Here is a 20,705-nt window from a genome sequence, read left to right as displayed (position 1 = left end):
GACAAATGGGATAAGGCAGGGCACAACACATTGTATGTTGTATGTTACATAGGAGACGGTGGTGGCATGTCAGATCAGTGAGAAAGGGAATAAGCAATTAAGTAAATGGAACTGGAAACTAATGTTTATTTCAAAGTAGTTGAAATCAGTTCCCTACCTCATAACTAAGTACAAAAATCAACTCCATATAGATTGAGAACTTTAAATATGTTGACGTGAGTTTTTCAAACACTGAAGTAGAAAATACAAAAATATAAATAAGCGTCTTCTAGTCAGTACTGTCCAAAAGAAATATGTAAGCCACATAATTTAAATTTTTCTAATATGTTTAAAAAGGTGAAATTAAACATATTTAACCCAGAATATCTAAAATATTTACAACACGCAGTTAATTTTAAAAGTTACATTTGAGATACTTTGCATTCTTTTTCTTCATACGATGTCTTCAAAATTTGGTATGTGTTTTACATTTAGAGTACATCTCAATTCAGATTAATGCCACTGTATTGGGCAGCATAGTCTTAAACCTTCTGAAAGGATTGCTGAAAACATGAAATGCACTAACTTTGAAATAAAAGATCAGTGTTTTCTTCTATATTAAAATTAAGGTCATTTGTTTAATCAGAAGATACTTTAAGGAAAACCACAAGCTCGAAGATTCCAATATGTTAGTATAGGAATATATAAGCAACTTTTACAAATCAATAAGAAAAGTTTAAACAACTTAGTAGAAAAATGAGCAAAAATACAGGCAATTTATAGAAGAGGAAACATTTGGCTAATAAACATGGAGATAATCTCGTTGGGACTAATAGGAAAGTGTAGGTCTAGATCACAACAAATAGTTAAGCATTGTCTCCTTAAGTTCTTAGCAATGCTGTTGTATGTAAAAAAGGAAATCCCAACACAGCATAAAATATGCATTCCCATAAAGTAAGTAAAATTTAAAAATACAGTTGGCCGAGGCAGATGGATCACTTGAGGCCAGGAGTTTGAGACCAGCCTGGCCAATATGGCTTGGCTCACCGCAGCCTCCCCCTCCCAGGTTCAAGTGATTATCCTGCCTCAACCTCCCAAGTACCTGGGATTACAGGCATGTGCCACCACACTGGGCTAGTTTTGTATTTTTAGTAGAAACAGGGTTTCTCCATGTTGGTCAGGCTGGTCTCAAACTCCTGACCTCAGATGATCCACCCGCCTTGACCTCCCAAAATGCTGGGATTACAGGTGTGAGCCACCGAGCTCGGCCAGTAGCACTCATTTCTAATCTCTACAACTGTTAGGCTTACAACTGTTCTTAAAAATTGCTGGCCGGGCGCGGTGGCTCACGCCTGTAATCCCAGCACCTTGGGAGGCTGAGACGGGCGGATCACGAGGTCAGGAGATCGAGACCATCCTGGCTAACACGGTGAAACCCCGTCTCTTCTAAAATACAAAAATTAGCCAGGCGCGGTGGCGGACGCCTGTAGTCTCAGCTATACGGGAGGCTGAGGCAGGAGAATGGCTTGAACCTGGGAGGCGGAGCTTGCAGTGAGTGGAGATGGCGCCACTGCACTCCAGCCTGGGCGACAGAGCGAGACTCCGTCTCAAAAAAAAAAAAATTGTTACTGATATCTTAAAAATTGATAAAGGACCCACTGTGGTCCTTTATCTTGCACTTCTATGAGCCATCCAAGAAACTGAATTTAATTGATGTCTTGTGGCTGCATAACTCTTTCAGGCGTAGGTTGTTGTATAAACTTAATGTAATTTCAAACATTTTGTTTGTGTTTTAATAGACTGACTTCCTTCTGGTAGTACTGCGTGATGTGGTTCAGGCTTATCCTGAAGTTCGCATTGTTCTTATGTCCGCTACTATTGATACCAGCATGTTCTGTGAATATTTCTTCAATTGCCCCATCATTGAAGTTTATGGGAGGACTTACCCAGTTCAAGGTAATATTGTGGGGGCGGTATAGGAACAGCTTTTGTACAGTAGGGTTTGTATTTTCTTAATCCTGGAGATTGGAGGTATGATTTAAAGAATGCTTAAAATACAGACCAAATTATAGTATCAAATGTATCATAGCATATTTGAGGAGTTTCTTACCTGTAATTTTTATACAGTAGTGAGTACAGTCTGAGAAATGAGACCAGGTTTCATTTGCTACTTGAGTAGTTTGCATATCCACTAAGTTTCCAGGCCTTTACTTATGAAGCCAAACTTTTAAAAATTAAAATGTATGATCAAAGGGAAATCACTGTGGTGTATAGGTAATTATGGGAATTACTATTAAAAGTTTACACAGCCAGGATCAAATTAAGAATCCTTTTTAGAGCCTGAGCAACTAGATTTTGAATTAAGATTAAGGGACTTATATCAAGGTTATGTATTTCTGATAAGTGAGAGTTATTTAGTATCTTTTTGTTTTTCTGAGACAGGGTCTCACTCTGTCGCCCAGACTGGAGTGTAGTGATGCCGTGGCTCACTGCAACCTCTGACTCCCAGGCTCAACCAGTCCTCCCATCTCAGCTTCCTGAGTACCTGGGACTACCGGTGCACACCGCCGCGCCTGGCTAATTTCTGTATATTTTGTAGAGACAAGGTCTCAACCATGTTGCCCAAGCTGGTCTCAAAGTTATGAACTCAGGTGTTCAAGCGGTCAGCCTGCCTCAGCCTCCCAAAGTGCTGGGATTACAGTCTAGAGCCACTGCGCCCAGCCTTCTTTACTATCTTTAGGAGTTGTTATCACAGTTTTCTAGGATAGTCATCTGGTAGTTGTGGGGGAATAAAAAGAATTATGGCACATTCTAATTGAGGGCATGAAAATAAGAGAGAAACTGTGTGGATAGATATGAAGTGATGTTATGGCTAAGCCAGTGTAATTCACTGGGGTGCAGGTTAATTCTAAAGCTGCTGAATATGTGTACTGGAATTGACATATAAGTAAATGAATGGCAAGTGGTGGGAGCTCAGTTTCTTACTACTAGAAAGAGAAGAATAAGTGGGATTGCCAGAACAAAACGTATGGTACTGGATTATACTCAAAGAGATCGGTATGAACTGTGTTTAGCTAAATGGAGATACAAGTGGATAGATACAGAAATAATTACAGGTAGATGTGGATACATGTGTTAGTATACATACACATTTTTTCCTAGCTCTGTGTGCTGAGTGGGAGTAGAAGCGGTGACACCCGATAGGGATATGCCCCACATCCAGATTTTGTTTTTAATGCCCTTCTCCAGTTAAAGGAACCAGAGAAATGGCTGCTGCTAGGATGAAACAGTATATACAAAAATGAGCCTGGAACATCTTGTCCCTTAAAATAAGGAAGTGCCTAAAAGCCCATAACGATGGGGATAAGGAGACACAGGAGCCAACTTGAAAGAGCTCCCAATGGCCAAAGCTGGAACAGTTTGAGGAAAAAAAATAACATGGTATTAGATTACCAAAATATAAAATACGTATGTGTCTATACTGCTATTTAAATAAGTGGTTTAATAAAAAGAGTAGCGACAAGTGTCTCTTACAAAAGAATTTTAAATTATTTATGTAAATGGTCTCCCCACTTTTCAAACAAGTGGGCCTGAACTACCTAAGCCTTGAGTGGGCTGCGTTTAATAACTTCTTAAAGAGTACAGTGTGGGAAGAAGGGAAAATGAGTAACTTTACAGCGGAGAAACTTGGCAGGCACTACCACAGGTGATCAGGTTTTAACATCATGAGGAGTAAGTCATATTGATAAGATGTGCCCTTAAATATGATGTGATGGGCCGGGCGCGGTGGCTCAAGCCTGTAATCCCAGCACTTTGGGAGGCCGAGACGGGCGGATCACAAGGTCAGGAGATCGAGACCATCCTGGCTAACACGGTGAAACCCCGTCTCTACTAAAAAATACAAAAAGCTAGCCGGGCGAGGTGGCGGGCGCCTGTAGTCTCAGCTACTCGGGAGGCTGAGGCAGGAGAATGGCGTGAACCCGGGAGGCGGAGCTTGCAGTGAGCTGAGATCCGGCCACTGCACTCCAGCCTGGGCGACAGAGCGAGACTCCATCTCAAAAAAAAAAAAAAAAAAATATGATGTGATGAGAATGGCACTTTGGGAGTCTTGGATATAGAGGATGTTTCGATTATAAAGACGTTCTGGGGCCATCTGAGAATCTCGGGCATAATTGATCAACAGATCTTCCAGTCCTTGCATTGAGATCCTTCTTCAGATTAACTAGAAGCCGTTTTGTGTGTGCCTACTGATAGAGGAAGGATGGACTATGGTATATTGTATTGAAGTTACTTCTTTCATGTATAACTCCCACACAGTGGAAGTGTATAGATAAACATTTGGTTGAATGTTATACACAGAGGATACCCCAACTGACTCTGTGGGAACATGTATAAAAGATACCTCACCCTCCTTCAGTGTCTAAGAGAGGGAAACACTGAATTTGATTAGGAAAATAAGGTTATTGCTACTGGAATTTTTTGGCATTTGTGAAGAATCAGACTGGAGGGGTATTTTTGAACTGTAAATTAACAAATGAATTTGAGTCTGCCCCATTGTGAAAGTTGATAGTACTTAACCTGACTGGATTGTCCCTGGCAGAATATTTTCTGGAAGACTGCATTCAGATGACCCACTTTGTTCCTCCACCAAAAGACAAGAAGAAGAAGGATAAGGATGATGATGGTGGTGAGGATGATGATGTAAGTGAATTTCATGAAGAATTTCCATTATGGGCAAGTTGTCAATGCAGAGAAAATATGAGTTAATATAACATGCAGTGTATTAGCATTACAGAAAACTTTTTAAAAAACTCTAATGTCTGCCTTTGGATTAATTGATGTATTTTACTGCAAAAAATTCCAGGTTCAGTGACAAGCTATTTTCTATCGCGAGTTAAATTATTTCTGGCGTAAAGGTCAAAAGAAAGAGAAGAAAGAATACGATGTTTAAAGGCCAGGCATGGTTAGAGACAACACTATTGTATAAGGTTTTGCTACTCAAAGTGTTTTCAGTAGGCTGCAGCACCTGGGAAACTGGTAGAAAGGCAGAATCCTGTGCCCCACCCTAGATCTACTGAATCAGAATCTACAGTTTAACAAGATCCCCAAGTGATCTGTATATACAATAAAGTTTAAGAGACAGCAGCTATAGCTTTAGCTACAGGAGACTGGAGATGACATCAGGTGGACGTAGTATTAAATCAGGGAGCAATGAGGGATTTCCTAGGAGAAACAGGAAAGACTTACTTTGTAGTGTTTGAGAGTTGGACAAATGATAGTATAAAAATGAATTATCTGGAAATATAGACTGAGCCAGCCAGCAATACAGAATTTGCTAGAAAACCTAAGATTATATCTTTTTAATCAAAAGATCTGAAGATGTAAATGAACAGCAGATTAGAAAATTTAGCAGGAAAAAAACAATTGTAACAACTTTCTCAACTTGTTTTATCATTGATTCTAATGTAAACTTTTTGGAGAATACCACATTATTTCAGTAATAGTAAAAAAGAAATGTACTCGGTAGAAGGCTCCGTGAGAGGTTTGAGTCAAATTTAAAAGTTTGTGCTTGAATTTTAGTCCTATCCTGTGAGAAGTACTAGTTAGTAGAAAAGTTCGGTATATTGATGTAAGCTCTGTGTTTTTGGAAATTAAATTTCTTCTGTATTCTATAGTGTGTGACTAGTCAACTAGAATAAATAATGACATTATAAGTCATTAGAGTCAGTGGAAGAAATCTAGAAGACTTATCTCATGAGCTGTAGTAACTGAGACAGTCCAAAATATGTCTCCCCATTTTTTACAGGCAAATTGCAACTTGATCTGTGGTGATGAATATGGTCCAGAAACAAGGTTGAGCATGTCTCAATTGAACGAAAAGGAAACTCCTTTTGAACTCATCGAAGCTCTACTTAAGTACATTGAAACCCTTAATGTTCCTGGAGCTGTGTTGGTTTTTTTGCCTGGCTGGAATTTGATTTATACTATGCAGAAGCATTTGGAAATGAATCCACATTTTGGTATGAATCTTTGAATTCTCATGTATTTGAGAGTGAAAATGAATGTTTTTGCTAGTCTAGTGCCTTAGCCAGTATGTGAAAACAAAATTTTGTGTTGTCTCTACCTTTGAATAATAGTATGTATAATGGAGAGCTGTTTGAAACCAGCTCCTGTTTTTAGTCCCTGATTGTTCTGTATTGTTATATAGGAAGCCATCGGTATCAGATTCTACCTCTGCATTCTCAGATTCCTCGAGAGGAACAGCGCAAAGTGTTTGATCCAGTACCAGTTGGAGTAACCAAGGTAAATATTAAACATTACAGTGATGGGACTGGAAGCGAGGTAGATACTAAACAAATGTTACAGGCCTTCAAAGAGCTAACCAAAAAATTGTAACCCATCTAAATTGAGGAAGAAAAAAGGAGTCTTCTCTTTCTGAGCTTAGTAGATGGTTCATTAATCAGTTATTGGGTGATCTTTTTAGGACTTCTGTAATTTTCTTGTCATTTGTTACATAAGGAAATCAGTCCTTTCAAGTATGTAATAAGAATGTAATTTTTCTTTCTTCACAGGTTATTTTGTCCACAAATATTGCTGAAACAAGCATTACCATAAACGATGTTGTTTATGTCATTGACTCCTGCAAGTAAGTTACTGGGAAACCTATTTGCCTGTTACAGTATTACCAACTGGAAACTTCTTACCAGTTAACAGAATCAAAAACACCTTATTTTTAAACTCCTGTGTTCTCATATCTCCAAAATTATTGTGCATCTATATAGCATTATAGGTAATTGATAATTAAGAGTAGTTACTTGTGTTGATTACTGCAAATCAGTTATGGTAGAAAGTGACAAAGCTTGAAACTGTAACTGATGATTACTTCTCATTGCTCTTGGCTGCTGGTGTTTCGCTTATTTCCCATTGGGTATTTCCATTGATCTCTGACATACTATAGCATGCTATTTGATCAATAAAGATAACCAGTGTTTAGCACATGACAAATATCCTACCTTGAAGGACCCTCCTTTATGGATTAAAGGTCTTCATTTTGGTATGAGATGAGCCTGGAAAATATGCCAGGAGGCATTCTGTGTAGATACAGGCATTACATGGTAATTGATCAATTGAAAGGACAAAAACGTTGAAACTTGGTTATATCTGGCCAACTTGTGCCCCATAACTTCTCTGTATAATTCCTTAGTGTGTCCTGACAATGAAAACAATTTGCTGCCAACATCCGTTTTAGGAAATGTTAAATAGCATTCTGTGCCAGTCCCAGTAGTTTAGTGGCAGCTGTCTCTGTATGTAACATTGAAGGAATCTGAGGTTGCTTGGGGGTTCAGAAGGACCACACAGTCATCACTACATATAGATATCCTAAAGGTTACACTAAACTTTGGAATAGAGATGACTTAAAAAAATAATTATTTTATTTTGTGTATGTGCCATATTCCATTTAAATGCTTTGCATTTGTTAATTTACTTAACGTTTACCAAAAAAAAAAAAAAAAAAAACTCTTATAAGGTAGGTAATGGCATAGAAAGTTTGGCCAAGGCAGTTCAGCTGGTAAGTGGCAGGTGGATGTTACATTGCGTTTCAGTAGGTTGACAACTAGGAGTGTGCAGTCAAATTGATAATTTTTACTTGTGCCATTCATGAATAGACATCACAAGTAGGCATGACTTTAACTACATAGTGGAAAGGATTCACTACTTAGTGGATATGTAATAGTTATTGATGATACACATGAGTCTTAGAATTAACTAGTCTTTCCTATGTAGGCAGAAAGTGAAACTCTTCACTGCTCACAACAATATGACCAACTATGCTACAGTATGGGCATCAAAAACAAACCTTGAGCAGCGGAAAGGTCGAGCTGGCCGAGTACGGCCTGGATTCTGCTTTCACCTGTGCAGCCGAGCTCGTTTTGAGAGGTAAGACCAATTCTTGACCTTTAGTAAGGGATTTTTGTTCTGTTCTCTGTAGGGACAGACATATGCAGTTATGTAAACCTGCGAATTTAAGCTGATCTAAGTTTTGCCAGCCATGTTGGAATCAGGTGTAAATGTTTCTTACGAATCTTTATCATGAATCATTTATAGAGAATAAGCCAGAATTAGAAATATGGAGACCTAGATTTTAATAATATTTGTGTCTAATATGTTGTATAACACTAAGTGGTTACTCCTTAAGCCTGAGTTTTCCTCATTCTATACAATACTAAGTTACTTAATCTCTCTTGTTTCCTCAGTTGTAAAAAGAATATGGTAAATAATGACTAACCCATAGGATTAGTATAAGAAATTAAATGAGTTAATAATGTAAAATACTTTGAACAGTGTCTGGCACATCATGATCTCCCAATAAGTGTTTGCTATTGTTAATTTATACAGGTCAAATATCTCTTTTAAAACTGAAATACTTGGGACCAGAAGTGGATTTTGATTTATTTGTAATATTTGCATTGTATTTACCAGTTTGGCCATCCCTAATCTGAAAACATGAAATCCAAAACGCTCTAGTGAGCATTTCCTTTAAGTGTCATGTCAGAAGTCAAAAAGTTTTGGATTTTAAAGAGTTACATCTGTAAGAGCCTTTCTAGTGGCACTAAAATTACATGAACTAGGAAGGTGGGAGGTTGTAGAGAAATGTTAGTATGAGTTATCCTACAAAAAGTGGTGTTGTCGTTTTTAACCCATGTTTGTCAACAGGCCACGCCTGAGGAGACCATGGGTGGAGCTAATAGCATTCGAGATTTTGGATAATTTTTTCATTTTTCTTCTCAGCTGGAAAGGCCATCAAGCTGTGAGGATAGGTCAGAAACCACTATGCAGCCAGATTAAATTTTGTCAACAGTGTGTATAGTGAATGATAAAAGGTTTGATGGTAATTGTAAAATAAAAGGATGAGGAAAGGGCAGCTCTATCCCTGATTACCTTGCTGAAAAAAGTTTATTAAACTAACATCTGCGTATACACAAGGAGGATGGTTATTTTATGCTTGTTTTCTCTCAGACTTGAAACCCACATGACACCAGAGATGTTCCGAACACCATTGCATGAAATTGCTCTTAGCATAAAACTTCTGCGTCTGGGAGGAATTGGCCAATTTCTGGCCAAAGCAATTGAGCCTCCCCCTTTGGATGCTGTGATTGAAGCAGAACACACTCTTAGAGGTACTTAACAAATACAAACCTACTTGACACAGATATTAATCATACCATCTGTCTTATCCTGGCAGATAACACAACAAATGAATCAAGATGTAGTCAACAGGGCCGTGATAATAATAGCAAGGCCTTCAGTCTTACCTTAGGTACTTAATATAGTCCCTGTTCTAATGAGCAATGAGAGGGAAGAAAGGGACAGTGAGTGTTACTTTACAAAAGAAAACTTAAAAAGGCATCTCTTAACTATGTACTAAAGATCAGAACATAACTTAGGATACCCACAGAATTTCATATGAATCTCTTAGAACTTTTTTGAGACAGAATCTCACTCCATTGCCCAGGCTGGAGTGCAGTGGCGTGATCTCAGCTCACTGCAACCTCCACCTCCCAGGTTCAGGCCATTCTTCTGCCTCAACCTCCCGAGTAGCTGAGACTACAGGCATACACCACCACACCTGGCAATTTTTTGTATTTTTAGTAGGGACGGGGTTTCACCATGTTGGCCAGGCTGGTCTGAAACTCCCTACCTCAAGTGATCCACCCACCTCAGCCTCCCAAAGTGCTGGGATTACAGGCGTGAGCCACGTCCAGCCTGGAACATTTATGTTTTCTTGCTGAAGTTGTTTTATTAGAAGCAGTGAAAATAGTGCAGTGAAAATTAAGGGCATTGGAGCTAGATCTGAATTTGAATTTTGAATCTAGCATTTATCTGCTATGTAACTTCAGAATTTTCTCCAGATTTTATTTTTTTTCTAAAACATTAACAGTTGAGTGTCAGACTTCTTATGGCATATAGAAACTTATGCTGCTATTATAGTTAATACTGTATTTATAGACTTAATATGAATTGTATTTGTTTTTATAACCTGCAGGATGTAGTTGTAGTACCTTCCTTATGTTGAGTGCTCCAGATTTTGATTTTGTTCTATTTTTGAGTAAAGAGAATTGTTGACTATAGACATGGTACTAGCAGTTGGCTTGACAAAAGAGGAAGTCTAAACTCTCTTAACCTTAATTTAGAAAGTAATGTTTTGTCTGCCTAAAATTAGTGTTCAATTGTTTCTACTCACAAAAAACTATCTCCCCACAGAGCTTGATGCATTAGATGCCAATGATGAGTTGACTCCTTTGGGACGAATCCTGGCTAAACTCCCCATTGAGCCTCGTTTTGGGAAAATGATGATAATGGGGTGTATTTTCTAGTAAGTGCTTTGTTTTATTTCTCTTCATTAAGTGGTAGAATTTCTGAATCTTCTTCTCCCTGTAAAAGCAGTATTGGCTCAGACAAAAAAATCCTGAATGTTCTTAAGGGAAGTGACATACTTAAATATTGAGAGAAGTATAACACGAAAAAAATGTACAGTTCCAGTAGATGGATATCTGGGCCCAACATGGGGAAACGGGCACTGATTTCTCGTAAGTAAAAAGCAGGCCAGGCAATGTGGCTCACACCTTTAATCCTAGCACTTTGGGAGGCTGGGGTGGGAGGGTCCCTCGTTATTAATAGTTGGTCTTGAAAGAGCAGCATCAGGAAAAGAGGTTTATTTTATCAGAAAATGTTGAAGATTAAAGAGATTTGGTATGATGGGGAAGGAAAAATATACTTGGTCATAATTATGGTAAGTACGTGACCATTGGAATGTCAGCGCACCTTTTTTTTTTCTCTCTGATTCTGAAGAGAGCAGCTGTAAAGTTCTTTGTTAAGCCAATTTCATTGCAAATAAAAGTAGAATCATAGCCATAAAGACTGCAACCCACAGTCGACAGTACTACCTGAGCTGCTGACAACAATATTGTGATCTAGTCTGAATTTAACTGTCTTTGTGTATTTCAGTGTGGGAGATGCTATCTGTACCATTGCTGCTGCTACCTGCTTTCCAGAGCCTTTCATCAATGAAGGAAAGCGGCTGGGCTATATCCATCGAAATTTTGCTGGAAACAGATTTTCTGATCACGTAGCCCTTTTATCAGTATTCCAAGCCTGGGATGATGCTAGGTATGAGTAAGATTTGGGTGGTCTGTCTGTAGTTTCTCATTTGTATTTAGTTCTCGGGTCTTAGAGAATGATTTCTCATACCGATTTATTTTAGAATGGGTGGAGAAGAAGCAGAGATACGTTTTTGTGAGCACAAAAGACTTAATATGGCTACACTAAGAATGACTTGGGAAGCCAAAGTTCAACTCAAAGAGATTTTGATTAATTCTGGGTTTCCAGAAGGTAAGACTCCCATTCTTAAGATACCTTTAAAGTGACATTTATATAGTACATGCAAATTGACAGCAAAGTGTATTTTAGCTTCAAATTTTAGACCCTATGATTTTTATATATTCCCAACTATTTCTTAGTTCTCATGGATACTGGTCCAGCTCCCAGAATGAGTACTTTGCTGATAACCTTATAGTGGTTTGCAAAGTAATTGATTAGCATTTAGACTTGAAGTAAATTCTACCACATTAAATTTTAAATGGCTTTAATATAAAGATGAACTGTAGTACTTTTCTTTTCCAACTAGGTTAAAATACAGAATTATTTCCTAAAACATTGAGAACTGGAATGCATAACCAGAGATAAGACTGTTGAGAGACAGAAGGTAGTTGGGCAAGATGGTAAATTTTTAACGGCTGTGATTGGAATAACTTAACAGAGTAGTGAGTGGTTCTCTTCTGTCATAAGCCAGCTGAAATGTTAGTTTCTCCTCAGAATTATAAGAAAGGGAAAACTTTTTATGTGCTAGAGTCTTGATGCATTTTATAAGTAATGAAACAGGCACCAAGGTATAAATTGTCTTTAATTTATCCAATTAGGAGGTTATAAGGCTAGAACTCGTTTGTCTAGAACAAAATATGTCTGTGCTTTCAGCGGTTGACTGTCACGCTTTCCAGTCAGTAGCTAAGTACTCATAAAGTGTAGACTGGGTAAAAACATCAGCCTTCATTCCAGTAGGTGTCCTCTTAGATTATCATTCCATCTTCACTGCAACTAACAACTATTGAAGAGTAGCAGATGAGAAAGTTTTACAGACAGGTTATGTGAAGAGAGGAAGAGTCAGTTCTCTGAATTTTCTTGAATAGTTTGCATGTAATGTGAAGATCAGCCAGTTATCTGATTTTTCTTTTCACTCTGCTCCTCTTAACAGATTGTTTGTTGACACAAGTGTTTACTAACACTGGACCAGATAATAATTTGGATGTTGTTATCTCCCTCCTGGCCTTTGGTGTGTACCCCAATGTATGCTATCATAAGGAAAAGAGAAAGATTCTCACCACTGAAGGACGTAATGCACTTATCCACAAATCATCTGTTAATTGTCCTTTTAGTAGCCAAGACATGAAGTACCCATCTCCCTTCTTTGTATTTGGTGAAAAGGTAAGAAAAGACTACAAAAGTTAACATTGAAAGTTGAAATTATCTTCACAATCATTAGGAATATGAATTTTGATTTTCAAAGCACAGTATGTGGCGGTATTTGAAAGTTGGAATGTCAACCATTTTGTACTGTCTCTTTCTCCATTTGCAGATTCGAACTCGAGCCATCTCTGCTAAAGGCATGACTTTAGTCACCCCCCTGCAGTTGCTTCTGTTTGCCTCCAAGAAAGTCCAATCTGATGGGCAGATCGTGCTTGTAGATGACTGGTATGGATTTTCCGATGTGAACTCCAAACTGAATTCTTAGAATTATAATATGATGGAATTCAGCTGCTAATCTAACTTAATTATATACTAATTATAACTTAAATATATACTAATTATATCTAACTTAATTGCATACTATATACTTAAACGGATACCAGTAGAAGCAGATGCATTAGAAATTTGAGCCATGTCTAACCACTATGCACACCACTATGGAATCAATCTAAGTGAAACTTGAATACACTTTCACATACTCTCTATATTGATTCAAAACTAGTGGCAAGCACTGGGCAAAAATGGAATAGAGCTTAATGGATAGCCAGTAGGCTCAGCCATCATATTCTTGAAAACCTAGAAAATGCCAGCATTCTGGGTCTCTTAATTCATTCTTTTAAAGTCTGGATGATCTGGCTGGGTGCCGCAGATGAGTTGGGCTCAGGAAGTTCGAGATCAGCCTGGACAACATGGTGAAACCTGTCTCTACTAAAAATACAAAAAATCTAGCCCAGTGTGGTAGCGCACACCTGTAGTCCCAGCTATTCTGGAGGCTGAGGCAGGAGAATCACTTGAACCTGGGAGGCAGAGGTTGCAGTGAGCCAAGATCATGCCACTGCACTCCAGCCTGGGCAACAGAGCAAGACTCTGTCTCAAAAAATAATAATAAAGTCTGAATGATCCATATTGCTGGACTTTTTTTTGTTTATTACATATTACATATGTTTTTGTATTTTATTTGGCTTGATAGACTTTATGGCTTAAGATTCCTGCTAGTAGCAGTGAATTTTAAGAGGTTAGTGCTGATTATTAATACTCTTCATATCTGTGTTTGCCTAAGTTTGGGGCCATTATAAGTAGTTTTTTAAAATATTAATGCTTAAGAAGTTAAATTCATTCTTTAACTTGCCATGTGTGAGGTTGAGAGATAATGGTCTTTTTCTTCATATACTCCCTCTCTTACTTTTAATGTTTTTCGCCACTTTAGGATTAAACTGCAAATATCTCATGAAGCTGCTGCCTGTATCACCGGTCTCCGGGCAGCCATGGAGGCTCTTGTTGTTGAAGTAACCAAACAACCTGCTATCATCAGCCAGTTGGACCCTGTAAATGAACGTATGCTGAACATGATCCGTCAAATCTCTAGACCCTCAGCTGCTGGTATCAACCTTATGATTGGCAGTACACGGTGAGTACCATATTAACTTCTCATTGAACCAAGTAGAGGGGAGAGATCTTTCATAGGTCTAGAATTCCTAGAGTTAGTGATAGAAGCCTTATTAAGTAAAATTCTAGATATAGATAGTTTAGTTCCGTCTAACAAACTCAGAACAAAAATGTCATTTACTTTTGTTAGTCCCTTTGTTAGTAATTGGTCTACCGCATGAGTGCGTATTGGTAGTGTTGGAAAAGGATCTTACAAATACACATACGTAGTTCAGAGTAGGTCACATGACAGGGAAGTGACACAGCCCAGATAGCCCTTTTTCCATGGTACTGTTTTGGCATCTCTAAAGAAAAAATATTGATGAGATGTTAAATTGCTTCTTTATCCAATGTGTATGTGTTTTTGTTTATCTTAAACAACTAAGAGCATGGATATCTTAAAGAAATGAGAAATTTATCTTAATTCTTAAAATTTTTATTTGCTTCAGGTTTTAAAATTTTTTCCTTTGCCCATGAGTTTTTATTTACAAATACTTGATACTTGCCAAAAAGGCAGAAAAGCGATACAATGTATAGCCATATAGTCTTTGTTTAGATTCACTAATTTTCAGCGTTTTGTACATTTCCTTAATCATTTGTGATGAAGTAGTAGGCACTACCACATTTTACATCAGTACACTTCATATCTTTTAAGAACATGGTCACAATACCACCCCAAAACCTTAAGTGTTTTAGTAATACTATAATATGCTAATGTACTAAAATCCTTCCAGTTATCCAAAAATGACCTCTAATTCCTCATCAAAAATGACTTATTGCATTTGGTCTGTCTGTAAAATGGGTAGATGGTTATCCTCATCCTCTTTAATATAAATAAGGAAACCGGGCACAGATAAGACTCAAGGTCATACAACTAATAACTGATAGAACCAGATTCAAACCCAGGCAACATGCCTCCTGAAACAGTGTTCTTACTATGCTTTACTGTGGCCCTCCTAGGTGCTTAAATGTATAGGATAATTCAGTAAGCATCATAGGCAGATAACAAATGAAGTATTCATAGGTGTTTAGGAGAAGAGAGATTATTTTTGGTAGGAGGGCTGGTAAGCAAGGAACCTTTGTATATATAATGTGTTTCTATGAGGGATAGTAGTCCAGAAACTAGAAAGAAAGGGATATACGTAAGAGAGTTTAGGATGGATGAATATGTGGTGGCCTAAATTACAGTAGTAGATAGAATTTTTCAAAATTAGATATACATTTTTCAAAATCGTATTTCAGAAGTATTGCAGGAAAAGTTTTAGTGATAAAGACCAAATAGTTTATTGGCAGCTCCAGGAACCGTCTCCTAATGCTTGCCTTCTTGGAACACTATGTTGTTGACCTGAGTAAGAGCACTTCTTAAAGTTGTAATGACATACTGCCAAAATTCAAAACCTTTGAGATTGAACCAGAAAGAACTTCAGAAAAACAGATGGATATAATTGATGACTGTTTTAGAATAGCAGATCAATTTTGTTTCAATTTCGATTTGTGCGTTTGGCTTCATTCCCTTTATGTATTAAATTTTCAAATATAACTAACTGTGTGCATTTGGTGAGTGGTTGGGAAATAATAAGAATGCTTTGCTGAAGTGATGGTTTTGTGCTTTTCCTAGGTATGGAGATGGTCCACGTCCTCCCAAGATGGCCCGATACGACAATGGAAGCGGATATAGAAGGGGAGGTTCTAGTTACAGCGGTGGAGGCTATGGCGGTGGCTATACCAGTGGAGGCTATGGTGGCGGAGGCTATGGTAGCGGAGGCTATGGTGGCAGCCCCAACTCCTTTCGGGCAGGATATGGTGCAGGTGTTGGTGGAGGCTATAGAGGAGTTTCCCGAGGTGGCTTTAGAGGCAACTCTGGAGGAGACTACAGAGGGCCTAGTGGAGGCTACAGAGGATCTGGGGGATTCCAGCGAGGAGGTGGTAGGGGGGCCTATGGAGGTGGCTACTTTGGACAGGGGAGAGGAGGTGGTGGCTATTAAATCTTGGTTATGTCAGTTCCTGTGTGTAGACAGTAAGGAAAAAAAGGCATGCTATGTGTTACGTGTTTTTTCCAATATGTTTATTTGCCACCAAAAAGTAAATGCATTTTCACCCATTCTGTGGTTCATTGTAGTTTAAGGAAACCAAGCATATAGATGCATTAGTGATTTTGTTTATATTATGTAAAATATAACGATCTATCTTAAAAATACCACAGTTTGTATTTTTTCTTTAAGGAGTAAAGATTTGCCTTTAAATAACTTGGTATTTTCCTGGCTTTCGTTTAATACAGTAGAAAATAAAGTATTACACCGAATACTTGCCGTGTAGTTTGTTGACCTTATATATTAGAAAATTTTATAATGCCAGTTACATCTGTTCATTTTAAATGTCAGAGAAGTTGTACCATGTTTCAAAAGTATACTAAGTGATACTACTTGTAATAGAAAAATCACCTTGGAATTGTTACCTTTTGAAGTAAATACTGGCAAGTGTACAAGCCACATAAACCTGAATAAAACTTTCGACCTAGGGCTGAACATTTGGCTTCCTCCCATATTCTGTCTTTGAATAAGACCAAGGCCAGCATTTTCTTTTCTAAGTGAGTTTCTACTATGACAATTAAAAGCAATATAATCACTCCGTAGAACTCTTAAGCCACTGTAATAGAGATGTTAATACATTTATAACACTTTACAGTTTCCAGTGAATTTGCAGATTTCTCATTTGAGCAATGGGAGAGGGCAAAGGTATTGGATTAGACAGAACTGGGTCTGTCTTAATTCTTTTCTCCACCATGTGGATGATCTTGGGCAAGTTATATTTTTGTCTTGGTTTCCTTTTCAAAGTCCTTTATCCTGCATATATGTTGTAGATCACCTTCAGCAGTTAAGCTGATGGCACCTATTTACAGACACAAGTCTATCTCCAACCGAGATTTCCTTTCTGAGCCATGTAAGCAGCTGCATACTGAACATGTATCTCTGCTTAAATATCCCACAGAAAAAAATCTCAGTGCTTTCCAAACCGACCTCCTTCCCCTCCCAACCTACCCTATGTCCTGACAGTACTGTGTTCTCTGCTCCGTTTTCTTTGGAGTTTCAGCTGCTTAATTGCTTAAGCCACCACCTCTAGTCAGCTCAAAACATCTTTCAATATACTTTTATAGATCAGTTGCCTCTGTTCTATTCAGTCTTAGTTTGGACATACAGTGCCACAGCAACCACTTTAACTGATCCTGCCTACAGGCCTGCCTCAATCTAATCTCCACTACAGCTAGAGTAAACATTCCTAAACGAATCTGATTTCATACCCTCTCTCCTGACTTAAACCAATGGTTCTTACTGCCGGCAGGGTAGAGGCTAAACTCCCTTCTTAGCCCCTGACTCCAGCTCTATCTTCATTTCTGCTGTACAGCTGTAGCTAGCCATACTGAACTAGCACCATCGATGGATCATGCTTTCTCTCCCTTTGCACGTTGTGAAAACTCCCATAAAAGGTACAGTAGCAGGACGAGCCGCAGACAAAACTCCTCTGACACCAAGTTAAAGAAAGAAGGGGTTTTTTCAGCCGGGGCATCAGCAAGACTCCTGTCTCAAGAGTCGAGCTCCCCGAGTGAGCAATTCCTGTCCCTTTTAAGGGCTCACAACTCTAAGGGGGTGCGTGTGAGGGGGTCATGATTGATTGAGCAAGCAGGTGGGGGCTGCATGCACTGGTAATTAGAAGAAAACAGGATAGGGATTTTCACAGTGCATTTCTATACAATGTCTGTAATCTATAGATAACCAATTAGGTCAGGGGTCAGTCTTTTAACTACTAGGCCCAGGGTGTGGCACCAGGCTGTCTGCCTGTGGATTTCATTTCTGCCTTTTAGTTTTTACTTCTTTCTTTGGAGGCAGAAATTGGTATGATAAGATGATATGAGGAATGGTCTCCTCCCTTAGTATAAAATCAATAATGGTTCATTTGAATGGTACTCATCCCTCCAACAAACTCAATTAGAAATGTGAAATTGAAAAATGGCCAAAAGTTGTCAAAGTGCATTCTCTAAAGGTTGAAAAAAAGCACTAAGGCATAGTTCTAATCTTCTCATATTCAGCTGAAGACCTAAGGAGCTCCATATGTAGCTCCCCCCTGTGTGTGCCCCACACATTCCAGCTGTCCTCCCCAAACTCGTTTGTCTCATAACTGCAGTGCTCTGCTTGGTACTTTCTCCCTCCGCCGTGACCCAGAAAGTGCTTCCACATAGTCGTGGACTTTGTCTCATTGTTTTCCTTATTGGGGGATTACAGTTCTGCATTGCCTGTTGCCTAATGTCTGAAAGCAGCTGTTTCACTAGTTGCTTACATGGGAGGTTAAGTGCCATTTGTACTTGTCATAGCTGTAAGTGGGAATCCACTTCACTTGTCAAAGAATCCATTATAAAGTCCAGAAATCATGCCTTTTTTTAGATGAGACTTAAAAGAGCAGAAGGCTACATAGAGTATTTTGTGGTATATTAATATCTTCAGACATCAACTACTGTTGAATTTCTGTTTTGAGGCAGGGTCACCCAGGCTGGAGTGCAGTGGCGCAATCTCAGCTCACTTGCAACCTCTACCTCCCAGGCTCAAGCGATCTTCCCACCTCAGCCTCCTAAGCAGTGGGTAACTGGGACCACAGGCACCTGCCACCACCACACCCAGCTAATTTTTTTTATGTTTTGTAGAAACGGGTTTTCACCTGCCCAGGCTGGTCTTGAACTCTGGACCTCAGACAATTCACCCGCCTTGGCCTCCCAAAGTGCTGGGATTACAGGCATGAGCCACCACACCCAGCCTTCATTTCCTTTCTTAGTCATCTCTACATTCTGCTTAGAACAAAGACAATAGTTAAAGAACGTCGCAGCAGGTGTGCAATGACTGAAAGTTCTTCCAAAATGAGAGCTTGAATACACACCGTTCCCGTTCAGGAGATGAGAGAGAATTTGAGGAAAAAATATGTAGAAAGGTTTCTGCTTACCACCCCTTCTCTCACAGCACATATCTACTGGAGTTTGCGGTAGTAGAGCTGGCAGTGACAACTGAGTCTGCCCTTCCAGAAGTTCAGACAGAAAAGAGAGTGGCCTGAATTGCACCTGTTTAGTCCGTGGTTGGCAGCTTGAAAGTTATCTGGAAGAAAAAACTGATGTGCCAGTTTGAGGAAGCCAAGCTGCAGACCTCTCTGTGTTAACAGAAGGTGTAGGTACAGTGTCCTCAAGCAAGCAGCTACAATTTGATGGGATCTTCTATGCTGTGGAGCTACACTCCAGACCCTCTGAACGTCACCTATGCCATAGGAACAGATCACAACATGAATAGTTGTGCCAACTTAGGGGTCAGCCCAAACAACAAGAAAGAAGACATCAACTTTAGCCAAGCATGTATTTGAATTCCAATTTCCCTCTCTCTGAATCTGGAAACAGAATTGGGACAGGAGGATAGTAAAGAAAACCAAAAATGGAATTTCTAATTTTATTGGAACTGATATGAATTTTGGTTTTGACTGGGAAAACAGCTCCTGAATTCTACTGTATTTGCCAGAAAGACTTAGACTTGAATTACTGTCTAGAAGACAAAAAGGGAAGTTTTTTAAAGTTGTATTTGTATAACTCGTATTTGCAGACTGTCCTATCACATGTAGTATAAAATATTTCTGGACCATGTGGGGAAAATGTAATATTGAATCTCAAAGTTAACCGAGGTTACCTGAATTTCTGAGACTATTTTAGTGATAATTTAGCTTTTAAGAAAAGATATGAGGAGAGGTGGAGCAAGATGGCTTAATAGAAACCTCCAGTGACCATCTCCCCGCAAGAACACCAAACTGAAAACGATCCACACAAAACACCTTTGTAAGAACCAAAAATCAGGTGAGCGATCACAGTACCTGGAAAGAGGTATATTCAGGAAAGAGGCACGGAAGAAGGTAGGAAAGACAGTCTTGACTTTCCTACATCACCCTTTCTCTTTGCCCTGGCAGCGGCCACATGGTGCAGACAGAATCTGTGTGCCTGGCAGTGGGGGAACAATGTGAGACGTCGCGTTGGAACTGAGTGCTACTTTATCACAGTGCAAAGAAGAATTTAGCCCATGCCCTTGGAGGAAACATTTATACCTAGCCAGGGAGGGCTAGATATATTGATACCTAGATATTTATAGCCAGAGATGAATTGTCCTTCCCAGAGGTTGGAACCTGACTTCTGACAAGCCCTGCCACTGTAGGCTTAAGTGCTCTGGGTTCCTAAATGAAAGGCAGTCTAGGCCACAAGGACTGCAATTACTGGACAAGTCGTGGTGGTGTGCTGGGCTCTCAGCCAGTTCACTTGAGGTACACACAGACTAGTGAGACACCAGCTGGGGCAGCCAACGGAGTGTTTACGTCACCTCTCCCCCAAAACCAAGCACAGCTTGAGGCTTCTAGAAAGACTCCTTCCTTCATCTGAAAAATGGTTCAACATATGCAAATCAACCAATGAGACACATCATATCAACAGAATGAAGGATAAAAATCATAATAATTTCAATTGATGCTGAAAAACATTTGTTAAAATCCAACCATCCCTTCATGATTTAAATAAAACACTCAAAAAACTGGGTATAGAAGGACATACCTCAATACAATAAAATCCATATATGACAGACCCACAGCTAGAGTATCATACTGAATGGGAAATGACTTTCCTTTAAGATCTAGAACAAGACAAGGATGCCATT

The 20,705-nt window shown here is 39.0% G+C and overlaps 1 protein-coding gene across 3 annotated transcripts in view; it reads left to right on the top strand.

Annotated features, from left to right (window-relative positions):
* DHX9 (DExH-box helicase 9) overlaps nucleotides 1–16,511 on the top strand; it is a 48,578-nt gene extending 32,067 nt beyond the window's left edge. The window contains exons 15-28 of one of the 3 annotated variants that reach the window (XM_009191967.4): nucleotides 1,779–1,935; nucleotides 4,580–4,680; nucleotides 5,786–5,999; nucleotides 6,188–6,282; nucleotides 6,552–6,625; nucleotides 7,765–7,917; nucleotides 8,998–9,158; nucleotides 10,243–10,354; nucleotides 10,987–11,148; nucleotides 11,243–11,370; nucleotides 12,290–12,519; nucleotides 12,671–12,786; nucleotides 13,769–13,969; nucleotides 15,605–16,511. In XM_009191967.4, coding sequence (XP_009190231.2) covers nucleotides 1,779–1,935; nucleotides 4,580–4,680; nucleotides 5,786–5,999; nucleotides 6,188–6,282; nucleotides 6,552–6,625; nucleotides 7,765–7,917; nucleotides 8,998–9,158; nucleotides 10,243–10,354; nucleotides 10,987–11,148; nucleotides 11,243–11,370; nucleotides 12,290–12,519; nucleotides 12,671–12,786; nucleotides 13,769–13,969; nucleotides 15,605–15,971 — 2,271 coding nt within the window. In that variant the 3' untranslated portion in view covers nucleotides 15,972–16,511. The remainder of the gene's footprint in view (nucleotides 1–1,778; nucleotides 1,936–4,579; nucleotides 4,681–5,785; nucleotides 6,000–6,187; nucleotides 6,283–6,551; nucleotides 6,626–7,764; nucleotides 7,918–8,997; nucleotides 9,159–10,242; nucleotides 10,355–10,986; nucleotides 11,149–11,242; nucleotides 11,371–12,289; nucleotides 12,520–12,670; nucleotides 12,787–13,768; nucleotides 13,970–15,604) is intronic. The other 2 variants (XM_017951501.3, XM_021929709.2) reach the window with 2 other exon arrangements.
* The last annotated feature ends 4,194 nt before the right edge of the window (nucleotides 16,512–20,705 follow it).

The sequence above is a fragment of the Papio anubis genome, chromosome 1 (genome assembly GCF_008728515.1).
Source record: "Papio anubis isolate 15944 chromosome 1, Panubis1.0, whole genome shotgun sequence".
Lineage (NCBI taxonomy): Eukaryota > Metazoa > Chordata > Mammalia > Primates > Cercopithecidae > Papio > Papio anubis.
The sequence above is the reverse complement of the archived record's forward strand: the minus strand, read 5'-3'. Positions and strand labels throughout refer to the sequence as shown.